The sequence below is a fragment of the Tamandua tetradactyla genome, chromosome 6 (assembly GCF_023851605.1).
Source record: "Tamandua tetradactyla isolate mTamTet1 chromosome 6, mTamTet1.pri, whole genome shotgun sequence".
NCBI classification, from domain to species: domain Eukaryota; kingdom Metazoa; phylum Chordata; class Mammalia; order Pilosa; family Myrmecophagidae; genus Tamandua; species Tamandua tetradactyla.
In genome coordinates, this window is record NC_135332.1 from 48,949,542 (window position 1) to 48,962,868 (window position 13,327).

A 13,327-nucleotide genomic window follows, 5' to 3' on the forward strand; every position below is an offset into this window, starting at 1 on the left:
CTGGTGGGTGTGAGATGATATCTCATTGTGGTTTTGATTTGCATTTCTCTAATGGCCAGGGACATTGAGCATCTCTTCATGTGTCTTTTGGCCATTTGTATTTCCTCCTCTGAGAGGTGTCTATTCAAGTCTTTTTCCCATTTTGTAATTGGGTTGGCTATCTTTTTGTTGTTGAGTTGAACAATCTCATTATAAATTCTGGATACTAGACCTTTATCTGATATGTCGTTTCCAAATATTGATTCCCATTGTGTAGGCTGTCTTTCTACTTTCTTGATGAAGTTCTTTGATGCACAAAAGTGTTTAATTTTGAGGAGTTCCCATTTATTTATTTCCTTCTTCAGTGCTCTTGCTTTAGGTGTAAGGTCCATAAAACCGCCTCCAATTGTAAGATTCATAAGATATCTCCCTACATTTTCCTCTAACTGTTCTATGGTCTTAGACCTAATGTTTGGATCTTTGATCCATTTTGAGTTAACTTTTGTGTAGGGTGTGAGATATGGGTCTTCTTTCATTCTTTTGCATATGGATATCCAGTTCTCTAGGCACCATTTATTGAAGAGACTGTTCTGTCCCAGGTGAGTTGGCTTGACTGCCTTATCAAAGATCAAATGTCCATAGATGAGAGGGTCTATATCTGAGCCCTCTATTTGATTCCATTGGTCGATATATCTATCTTTATGCCAATACCATGCTGTTTTGACCACTGTGGCTTCATAATATGCCTTAAAGTCAGGCAGTGCAAGACCTCCAGCTTCGTTTTTTTTCCTCAAGATGTTTTTAGCAATTCGGGGCACCCTGCCCTTCCAGATAAATTTGCTTATTGGTTTTTCTATTTCTGAAAAATAAGTTGTTGGGATTTTGATTGGTATTGCATTGAATCTGTAAATCAATTTAGGTAGGATTGACATCTTAACTATATTTAGTCTTCCAATCCATGAACACGGTATGCCCTTCCATCTGTTTAGGTTTTCTGTGATTTCTTTTAGCAGTTTTTTGTAGTTTTCTTTATATAAGTTTTTTGTCTCTTTAGTTAAATTTATTCCTAGGTATTTTATTCTTTTAGTTGCAATTGTAAATGGGATTCATTTCTTGATTTCCCCCTCCGCTTGTTCATTGCTAGTGTATAGAAATGCTACAGATTTTTGAATGTTGATCTTGTAACCTGCTACTTTGCTGTACTCATTTATTAGCTCTAGTAGTTTTGTTGTGGATTTTTCCGGGTTTTCGACGTATATTATCATATCGTCTGCAAACAGTGATAGTTTTACTTCTTCCTTTCCAATTTTGATGCCTTGTATTTCTTTTTCTTGTCTAATTGCTCTGGCTAGAACCTCCAACACAATGTTGAATAATAGTGGTGATAGTGGACATCCTTGTCTTGTTCCTGATCTTAGGGGGAACGTTTTCAATTTTTCCCCATTAAGGATGATATTAGCTGTGGGTTTTTCATATATTCCCTCTATCATTTTAAGGAAGTTCCCTTGTATTCCAATCCTTTGAAGTGTTTTCAACAGGAAAGGATGTTGAATCTTGTCAAATGCCTTCTCTGCATCAATTGAGATGATCATGTGATTTTTCTGCTTTGATTTGTTGATATGATGTATTACATTAATTGATTTTCTTATGTTGAACCATCCTTGCATACCTGGGATGAATCCTACTTGGTCATGATGAATAATTCTTTTAATGTGTTGTTGGATACGATTTGCTAGAATTTTATTGAGGATTTTTGCATCTATATTCATTAGAGAGATCGGCCTGTAGTTTTCTTTTCTTGTAATATCTTTGCCTGGTTTTGGTATGAGGGTAATGTTGGCGTCATAGAATGAATTAGGTAGTTTTCCCTCCACTTCGATTTTTTTGAAGAGTTTGAGGAGAGTTGGTACTAATTCTTTCTGGAATGTTTGATAGAATTCACATGTGAAGCCGTCTGGTCCTGGACTTTTCTTTTTAGGAAGCTTTTGAATGACTGCTTCAATTTCTTTACTTGTGATTGGTTTGTTGAGGTCATCTATGTCTTCTTGAGTCAAAGTTGGTTGTTCATGTCTTTCCAGGAACCCGTCCATTTCCTCTAAATTGTTGTATTTATTAGTGTAAAGTTGTTCATAGTATCCTGTTATTACCTCCTTTATTTCTGTGAGGTCAGTAGTTATGTCTCCTCTTCCATTTCTGATCTTATTTATTTGCATCCTCTCCTTCTTTTTGTCAATCTTGCTAAGGGCCCATCAATCTTATTGATTTTCTCATAGAACCAACTTCTGGCCTTATTGATTTTCTCTATTGTTTTCAATTTCATTTATTTGTGCTCTAATCTTTGTTATTTCTTTCCTTTTGCTTGCTTTGGGGTTAGCTTGCTGTTCTTTCTCCAGTTCTTCCAAATGGATAGTTAATTCCTGAATTTTTGCCTTTTCTTCTTTTCTGATATAGGCATTTAGAGCAATAAATTTCCCTCTTAGCACTGCCTTTGCTGCGTCCCATAAGTTTTGATATGTTGTGTTTTCATTTTCATTCACCTCGAGGTATTTGCTAATTTCTCTAGCAATTTCTTCTTTGACCCACTCGTTGTTTAGGAGTGTGTTGTTGAGCCTCCACGTATTTGTGAATTTTCTGGCACTCTGCCTATTATTGATTTCCAACTTCATTCCTTTATGGTCCGAGAAAGTGTTGTGTAAGATTTCAATCTTTTTAAATTTGTTAAGACTTGCTTTGTGACCCAGCATATGGTCTATCTTTGAGAATGATCCATGAGCACTTGAGAAAAAGGTGTATCCTGCTGTTGTGGGATGTAATGTCCTATAAATGTCTATTAAGTCTAGTTCATTTATAGTAATATTCAGATTCTCTATTTCTTTGTTGATCCTCTGTCTAGATGTTCTGTCCATTGATGAGAGTGGTGAGTTGAAGTCTCCAACTATTATGGTATATGAGTCTATTTCCCTTTTCAGTGTTTGCAGTGTATTCCTCACGTATTTTGGGGCATTCTGGTTCGGTGCGTAAATATTTATGATTGTTATGTCTTCTTGTTTAATTGTTCCTTTTATTAGTATATAGTGTCCTTCTTTGTCTCTTTTAACTGTTTTACATTTGAAGTCTAATTTGTTGGATATTAGTATAGCCACTCCTGCTCTTTTCTGGTTGTTATTTGCATGAAATATCTTTCCCAACCTTTCACTTTCAACCTATGTTTATCTTTGGGTCTAAGATGTGTTTCCCGTAGACAGCATATAGAAGGATCCTGTTTTTTAATCCATTCTGCCAATCTATGTCTTTTGATTGGGGAATTCAGTCCATTGACATTTAGTGTTATTACTGTTTGGATAATATTTTCCTCTAACATTTTGCCTTTTGTATTATATATATCATATCTGATTTTCCTTCTCTCTACACTCTTTTCCATATCTCTCTCTTCTGTCTTTTTGTATCTGACTCTAGTGCTCCCTTTAGTATTTCTTGCAGAGCTGGTCTCTTGGTCACAAATTCTTTCAGTGACTTTTTGTCTGAGAATGTTTTAATTTCTCCCTCATTTTTGAAGGACAATTTTGCTGGATATAGGAGTCTTGGTTGGCAGTTTTTCTCTTTTAGTATTTTAAATATATCATCCCACTGTCTTCTAGCTTCCATGGTTTCTGCTGAGAAATCTACACATAGTCTTATTGGGTTTCCCTTGTATGTAATGGATTGTTTTTCTCTTGCTGCTTTCAAGATCCTCTCTTTCTCTTTGACCTCTGACATTCTAACTAGTAAGTGTCTTGGAGAACGCCTATTTGGGTCTAATCTCTTTGGGGTGCGCTGCACTTCTTGGATCTGTAATTTTAGGTCTTTCATAAGAGTTGGGAAATTTTCAGTGATAATTTCTTCCATTAGTTTTTCTCCTCCTTTTCCCTTCTCTTCTCCTTCTGGGACACCCACAACACGTATATTTGTGCGGTTCATATTGTCCTTGAGTTCCCTGATACCCTGTTCAAATTTTTCCATTCTTTTCCCTATAGTTTCTGTTTCTTTTTGTAATTCAGATGTTCCATCCTCCAAATCACTAATTCTATCTTCTGTCTCTTTAAATCTATCATTGTAGCTATCCATTATTTTTTCTATGTTTGCTACTTTATCCTTCACTTCCATAAGTTCTGCGATTTGTTTTTTCAGTTTTTCTATTTCTTCTTTATGTTCAGCCCATGTCCTCTTCATGTCCTCCCTCAATTTATCGATTTCATTTTTGAAGAGGTTTTCCATTTCTGTTCGTATATTCAGCATTAGTTGTCTCAGCTCTTGTGTCTCATTTGAGCTATTGGTTTGTTCCTTTGACTGAGCCATATTCTCAATCTTTTGAGCGTGGACAGTTATCTTCTGCTGCTGGCGTCTGGGCATTTATTCAGATTTCTCTGGGTGTTGGACCCAGCAAGGTTGTAAGATTTTTCTGTGAAATCTCTGGGATCTGTTTTTCTTATCTTGCCCAGTACGTGGCGCACGCGGCACACGTTTGTCTCAAGTGTTTGGAATGGGTCTGCCCCAGTCACCGATCTCCGTGGCCTGGGGATTTCGGATCCAATTCTCTCCGTTGGTTCAGGGGCCGCGCGTGGTGGGGGCGTCAGCTGCCGCGGCTTGAGGGGACCCTGTGGCTGGTTGCGGGCCGCAGCGGGCCTGGGGGATTCCCCACCGGACCAGGAACCCTCCGTGGGGGTGGGGCTACCGCGGCTTGGATAGCCCTCCTATCCGAGACTCGTATCCGCGGACTCGAAGCAGAGACTCGAAGCCGCCCGCAAAAGTGTGGCGCCGGCCGCCTTGGCTGGGAAGCTTGTCTCTCCGAGTCTCTCAGCCAGCCCGGGAAGGAGGGAGGGATTAGCTCGGACCGCCGCAGCTGCGGCCGCTCGGGGGTCTCGCCGCAGCCAAGTCTCGCAGTCAGACTTGCCAGCCCAGACTTTGGATAGCCCTCTGATCCGAGGCTCGTAGTCGCGGACTCGAAGCCGAGACTCGAAGCCACCCGCAAAAGTGTGGCGCTGGCCACCTTGGCTGGGAAGCTTGTCTCTCCGCGTCTCTCAGCCAGCCCGGGAAGGAGGGAGGGATTAGCTCGGACCGCCGCAGCTGCGGCTGCTCGGGAAATCGCCCGCCGCTCAGGGATCTCACTCACCGCAGCCGAGTTTCGCAGTCAGACTAACCAGCCCAGACTGGGTTACGCTGTGTGTCCATTCCCTGCTGTAGCCCCGGGAGCTGTTCTGTACTGTTTCTGTTCACCTATTAGTTGATTTGGAGTCGGAGGAACTAAGACGCATGTACCTTACTAAGACGCCATCTTGGATCTCATAATCACAGATTTTATATTATGATGATATTGATAATGATAATCACAGATTTTTTTATTCTTCATCTCAGTGGTTTCCGCTTTTGCATGTGTTTGCTTTATTTCACATACTTCAAGCAGTACCATCCTCTAAACGTCTGTCATGTTTTATTTCTCTTCTTTTTCAAATCTAAAAACAATAACAAAAACCTACAAAGCATCAGTTATCTAAACTATTTCTAATAAACAAAATGGTATTTTGAATTTCTAATAAACAAAGTGGCCAAATTATGCACATAGATCAACCACCCACAAACACAATATCAAGGATGGCCTAAGTTGAAAGTTCCAACATACCACCCAGATTTTTCAGAGGAAAAAAAATCATTAATATAAATGGAATTTTCATACATACATCAAATCAGCTACAATTTATAATTGTAAATTGTGAAACGTAGTTTCAAGTTGGTATAAAAATATCAGTTCTTCCTTACAATCAAAAGTATAACAGACAGTTCTATTATTACCACTTCCCAATTACCTGTGATTCCCTCCTTAATCCTCCCTCCTTAAGTTTTCATACTTACCTGGTTGTATATCCTAATGTTATCTCTCTATGCTACTTGAGGTCAGGGTTCTTGTTCTATTTTTGGTCCTCCATGATCTAGTACAAAACCTGCTCTATAAATTATCACTAAATTGAAATAAGCCTCCTTTACATACCTTTGAAACTCGAATGAAATAAGGTATACAAAAGTACTTTGAAGTCCAAAAAGTGCCATACAAGTGTTATTACCAGAATGATAGCAGAGAGAAGAGCACCTTGCTACTGGCTGATATCTCTATAAGGCATTTTACCATCACATTTAAGTCAAAGCATCTTTAATTCATGTTATCACATATGGCCAAACTTGAAAATGTTTATCCCTTCACCTGGCATTTCTAAACAGCCTCCTTCCCAAACAATGGAAATGTCCCAATTTAAAATGCTATTGTTTCAATCATGAAATCAAAAGAATTAAACCTAAAACAAAATTCAGTAAGTACCAAGTGACATAAACATTTGCCAGTCTTTCCTGATCATAAATGCAGTCATATGTATTTTTTCAAAAATACTCTTTACACAAGCAATCTGTAACAATACAACTCAAAAAATGTATCTTATAATGATTAAGGACACAGTAGAACGTTTTCAAGTTCTTTTTCCTTTTTTTTTTCGCATGGGCAGGCACCAGTAATCAAGCCTGGGTCTCAGGCATGGCAGGCGAGAATTCTGCCAGTGATCCACCGTGGCCCACCCCATCAAGTTCTTTTTGACCTATAGGTACGCAATAGCGACCTTCCCAATACAATTTCCTAATAGATAGCCCAAGAAAAATCATGCACTTCTTTTCTACCAAATATAGTAGTTTTCATATATTTGAGCCAAACAGAAATGACACTTAATGCATAGTATATTTCTGTTAAAGACTTGCTAGGTTTTAAGTAAATGCAATCCCCATACTCAAATTGCATAAGATGAATTTTGCTTAAGGGTATCAAAGTATCTTTAGACAAATAAATGAGTCAGCTCTGTGTTTTGTCCTTTGGTGGCACCTTTCCTTGGTCCTTGCAGTTCTGAGTGCCCTTTATGTTCAGGTTCAGCCTTCCCCTCTGCTACAACAGTTCCAAACTTAATCCTAACTCTAGACAAGACTATAAGATCAAGTAGGATACAGTGTAACCCTGTACATCTGTGTGTCCCCCAAACACACACCCATTGATGACTGTGTCAGACACTATATTAGACACTAGGGAACTATAGCTTTATAATTAGTGTTAATATCCACCAGAGTTAAGTCTCTCATATTCTTTTTTAAAGTTGTCTTAGCTATTCTGGACTTTTGTTTTTTTGGGGGGTCAAAGTTGTCAAGTTTCAGGGAAAATCGTTTATCATACCATTTAATTTATAGATTAATTTGGAGAGAATTGACATTTACTGATTTTTTGGGGGGTTGATGTTGATTTTTTTACCGTATCTATTGTGAAATGTAACATATATACAAAAACAATAAATTTCAAATAACTTGTATATCTTTGATTAATTTCAAAGTCGTTTATAGTTAGGTCGCTATTATAAACTGGATATTTTTCTTATTATATGTATTAATTATCACTTGTAAGAATGCTGATATTTATATAACTGTCACCTTGCTGAACTTTGTAATAGTTTTAATAGTTTGTAGATTCTATTGAATATTCAGTGCATCTCTCATCTGCAAATAAGGACAGCTTTATTTTGGTTAGTAAGTGCCTGAATTATTTTCTCCTTTATTTTAAAACAGTTGTTGTTTTTTAAAATTGTGTTTTAGCTGGGGATTTTTTGAACAGTATATACACAGATTTTTTTAAATTCAATATGATAAATTAGTCTTTTACAGAGGAGTTAAATCAATTCACATTTACAGTGATTACTAATACAATTGGACATATTTCCCTCTATTACTTAGTGCTTTCTATATATTCTGTTATCCCCTTTTCTCTGATTATTTCTCCTTTCCTACCTTATATTGAATTGACAAAAATATTTCTATATTCTGTTAGCTCAGCTTGTTTGAAAACTATAGATATGTCTGTTTTTTTAGTACTTACACTGATCCTCCTGAACATGAAAAGTTTCTTAGCATACTATGAACTGGTTTTCCCTCTTGTTATTACTATGTAGAGCAGCAGTTCTTGAGACCCTATCAAGAGTCTGTAATGTTAAAGCTATTTATACTACGATGTTACTTATCTTTTTCATTCTATTGACATGTACACTGATGGGGCAAAAGCAATGATGGGTGAAACTTCTGGTACTTTAGCATAAATCCAGGCAGTGGCACCAAACTCTTAGTAATTATTGTACTCTTGTCATTCACTCACAGAAAAGGAAAAAAGCCAGTTTCACTTAAGAAGGCCCTTGATGAAGTAATAAAAAATTGTTAATTCTATTAAATCTTGACCCATGAAACTCATCTTTTTAAATTCTGAGTGACAAAATGGGAAACACACATAAGCACTTCTGCTGCACACAGAAATGCAATGATTGTGTCATAGAAAAGCACTTGCATGACTGATTTGAGCTGAATTTACCTTTTTTTCATAGAATGCCATTTTTGTTTAAAAGAACAAATACAAGACAAATTATAATTCTACAGATGGGTTTTTGGCAAATATTTTCTCAAAAACAAATGAAGTGAGCCTATTACTTCAAGGGGAAAAAAGCTCACGGTATTTGTTACAACAAAAAATAAGTTTTCAAGCAAAAATGCTATTAAACTATTCCTTTTTTTCATCTACATATATGTGTGAGGCTGGATTTTCTTCATGTATTTCAACCCAAATAACATACTGCAACAGGCTGACCACAGAAGCATATATGAAAAATCCAGCTGCATATGTGAAAATCCAGCCAACATTACAGAGATTTGCAAAACTGTACAAACCATGCAGGTGTTCTTATTTTTGTTTTGGAAAATAGCTATTTTTCATTAAAATGTTATTTATATTACTATATACTGGGTTTATTATTTTTAATGAAATGCTATTTTTTAACCAGTTAGTTTTAATTTCTAATAAGATAAATATTGACAGATATAGCCCACAAAAACAAAAGCTCTTAGGGGCCCCAGTAATTTTTAAGAGTATAAAGAGATCCTAAGACCAACACCTTTGAGAACTACTGCTTTTTTATTTTCAGCCTTTTGACACAACATGTGTTTATTTATAAAAGTTTATTTCAATGTACTAACTTATCAATTTCTGTATTCACATTTTTCTTTTTTAGCCTCTGTTTCATCCTCCAGTCCCACTATAGAAATTACCGTTGCTTCCTGACTTCCTCTGGATTCACTTATCTTTTTGCAGAGGTACATCATTTAATATTTTTTAAGTCAGTATCTGTATTAAACTCTCCCATGTTAAAAATGTTTAAAACTTGCATTCATTCTTTAATGTTAGTGTAGCTGTATATAAAGTTCTAAGTTGACATATTTTCCCCCGATAACTTAGAGACATTACTACCTTGTGTTCTGATCTCTATTGTTACTGATGAGAAGTCCACTGAAAGTTTAATTTGGTGGTCTTTCGTAAATAGTTTTTTCTCTTGTTAGCTTCATCCCTGATGTTCTGTAGTTTCACAATGATGTCTGACGACGGACTTATCTTTTATCTTGTCTGGTGTTTGGGGTGCACAACTAATGTGAAAACTCATGTCTTTTTAAATTCTAGACATTTTCAATGATTATCTTCTCAAATGTCTGCCATTCTCTCCATTCTCTTCCTCTAGAATAGTGAGCTCTCAACCAGGAACAGTTTGGCAATGTCTGGAGACATTTTCAGTTGTCACAACAGGGGGAAAGGGGATGTTACTGGCATTTAGTGGAAAGAGGCCAGGTTTGCTGCTAAACATCCTACAATGCATGATATAGGTCCCACCTCAGGGAATTATCCAGCCCAACATGTCAATAGCATCAAGTTACTGAAACCCTGCTCTGTAACTCCTAAGAGATACAAATTGGAGTCTCTCGGTTAATCCTTAACATTTCATAATCTTATCTATCCACTTTGCTATAGTCTGTATAAATTCTTCAATGTCTCCTGATTCACTGATTCTTTTTATAACATGTCCATTTTACAGTTTCTATGTTTTAGTTCAATAATTACATTTTCCACATCCAAGATTTCTGTTTGGCTCTTTTTTTTTTTTTTTTTTTTTTTTTTTTTTTTTTTTATTGATTTATTTATTTTTAAATTTTTAAATTTTTTTAAATACCAAAAAAACACCAAACACACACAAACATTCGTAACTTGATCATTCCGTTCTACATATATAATCAGTAACTGACAATATCATCACATAGTTACATATTCATCATCATGATCATTTCTTGGCACATTTGCATCTATTGAGAAAAAGAAATAAAAAGAAAACAGAAAAAAATTCATAATACCACACCCTCCTCCCCCTCACCGATCACCAGCATTTCACTCTAAATTTATTTTAACTTTTGTTTCCCCTATTATTCATCTTTATTCCATATGTTTTACTCGTCTGTTGAGAAGGTAGATAAAAGGAGCATCAGACACAAGGTTTTCACAATCACACAGTCACACTGTGAAAGCTATATCATTATATAATAATCTTCAATAAACGTGGCTACTGGAACACAGCTCCACATTTTCAGGCGGTTCTCTCCAGCCTCTCCACTACATCTTGACTAACAAGGTGATATCTATTTAATGCGTAAGAATAACCTCCAGGATAACCTCTCGACTCTGGTTGGAATCTCTCAGCCGTCTCATTTCACTCTTCTCCCTTTTGGTTGAGAAGGTTTTCTCAATCCCTTGATGCTGAGTCTCAGCTCATTCCAGGATTTCTGTCCCATGTTGCCAGGAAGGTCCACACCCCTGGAGTCATGTCCCACGTAGAGAGGGGGAGGATGGTGAGTTTGCTTGTTGTGTTGGCTGGAGAGAGAGGCCACACCTGAGCAACAAAAGAGGTTCTCTTGGAGGTGACTCTTAGGCCTAATTTTAAGTAGGCTTGACCTATGCTTTGTGGGGTTAAGTGTCATATGAACAAACCCCAAGATTGGGGGCTTAGCCTGTAGCTTTGATTGTCTGCACTGCTTGTGAGAATATCAAGAATTCAACTTGGGGAAGTTGAATTTTCCCCCTTTCTCACCATTCCCCAAAGGGGACTTTGCAAATACTTTTTTATTCACTGTTCAAATCACTCTGGGATTTGTTGGGCATCACTCTGGACAAAACAACAAAATCTCATCTTCTATTCAAGGTTCCATGTACTTATGGTGTTCAATTAAGCTGTCTACATAAGTTACATTAGGAAATGCACTAATCAAAATATAAATTTTGTACCAAATAAACATTTTTTGCTTTAGTCTCACATATAAGGTAAAATTTTAAAATATTAATTACCATCTATTTTCAGCACCCTGCAGTAATGACATTCCTTTGTTCTTCCTCATAAAGCAGGAGATTTAGAGAGAGCAGAAAAGGACAATGAATGACACAGTCATGAGAAGCAGAGAGTCCACCAGCCAGCAACCTTTGGAAATGAAGAAGGAAAACACTTCCTGGGGAGCTCATGAAACAGGAAGCCAGGAGAGAAAGCTAACACATGATGCCATGTTTGCCATGTGCTTTTCCAGATGAGAGAGAAACCCTGGTTGTGTTCGTCATGTGCTTTCTCACCTGAGAGAAAAACAAGGAACTTCACTAGCCTTCTTGAACCTAGGTATCTTTCCCTGGATGCCTTATTGGACACTTCTATAGACTTGTTTTAATTGGGACATTTCCTCTGCCTGAGAACTGCAAATTAGCAACTTAATAAATTCCCTTTTTTAAAAGCCATTCCATTTATGATATTTTGCATTCCAGCAGCTAGCAAACTAAAACAGCAAGAAAATGACATTCTCACTTAAAGGTTGTCTCAAGTCTATTTTACCATCTAGTCATGACACCCTTAAATTAATTCCAGTAGAAAGTCTACAGAATGCATGGATCAAACTGCTAAGCACATCAGGGAAAGGCTAATACACTGGATAGTTAGAAAAACAGAGACAGTATGACATCTTATTTGAACTTTTGAGATAATAAAACAATATAGAAGTGAAAACTGCTGAATTTTTTTTTCATGTTGGTAACAAGAGCATTAATACTTTATATTGGTAGATACTGTGAAGTTTAAAGTATAAAATAAGCAGGAAATCTCAATAATTCACTTGAAATAAGAAAGACTGTGCTATAATTTTTATAGGCATTAAGGTCCCTCAGTTTCAAACAAGTCTGGTCAACCCTCCTTATTAATCAGGACTACTTCAAATATGCCAGTTTGCAAACAAGCAGCCCTCTACATATGGCTCTTGGCTATGACGTATGACTTAGGATAAACATGCTTATACTTTGACTGAACAGTCACAAAAAGACTATAAAGATAGCGATCGTGCATGACTATTCGGTGAAACTTCTCGCCTTCTTTCATGATTTCTTCAGTAGTTTTTTCAGTGGATAAATGTTTTTCTAAATAGTCTAAATCTTCCCTGTATAGCTCATCACCTGGATAAAGGCTGAGTGTCCCATCAGCAGTTAACAATATGATTGGCATCCATCTTTCCCTCCCTTCTACTGCACGATCCAAACAAAATTTGTGCAAGTCAGAGAGAGAGGCAAAGTTCTCGAGTCTTCTTATTTCATAGAACTGTGGAGGTGCCAACCAAATTTGTTTTGATATGAAATTTTCAGTTGCCTCTGATGGAGATAATAACTGGCAGTCCACCACCTCGGTCTTGTCCGGGCTGATGGACGGTGCCTCAAGCAGGCAGCACAGGAAAAAGGCTGTGTCAAAGCGGCGGCCGCCGGGTCGCAGGAAGGGCGTGACCCAGCCGCTCCAGTCGTGCAGCGCCCAGATGTCGGGCGTGCAGTCCAGGTGCGTACACAGGTCCAGGAACTGGCGAGGGTCGCGGCGGACGCGCGCGCGCCAGTCGGCCAGGCCCGGAGGCGGCTCGAGCGCGCGTCCGGGCTCCGGCCGGGCCCCGGCGGCCGGCGGGGCGCCGCGAGGCCGCAGCAGCAGCACCTGGCTCTTTTTTAAAACCATAATTTATTTTACTGCTGTCTGCTTTATGTCATAATTTTTGTTCTTTTAAATTAATGTTATTCTTTCATTTATCATTTGAGCATAATACATATTGTTCTGTAAATCTGTTTTCATTTAGTACAAATCATGCTCTGGATTTTGGGGCTATCTTTGTTAGCACTAAGTTTCATAGTACCTTTGAATGAAAGTTTTACTCAAGGATAAGGTTTTGTTTGCTTGCTTTTTAAATCTCCCTCTTTACTTTTCCTCATTCCATCCTAACTGGAAGTTTGTTGTTATTTCCAACCGTTCCTCTGAGCCTCCAATAAAGAACTAAATCGTAAGTAGTTGTTTAGGGCCTAATGTTCTGATACTATATGGCAGAGCCAGTCACTGAGCTAAAAAGTTACTTAGCATTTCTGGTCAAAAGTCCT

General features: G+C 37.6%; 1 protein-coding gene across 1 annotated transcript; it reads right to left on the reverse strand.

The window, feature by feature from the left end:
* Positions 1-10,034: 10,034 nt before the first annotated feature.
* On the reverse strand, positions 10,035-12,914 carry LOC143686646 (acyl-coenzyme A diphosphatase NUDT19-like). Its single transcript, XM_077163273.1, has one exon. The coding sequence runs from the start codon at positions 12,912-12,914 to the stop codon at positions 12,171-12,173; it is 744 nt and encodes a 247-aa protein (XP_077019388.1). The 3' UTR covers positions 10,035-12,170.
* Positions 12,915-13,327: the final 413 nt, after the last annotated feature.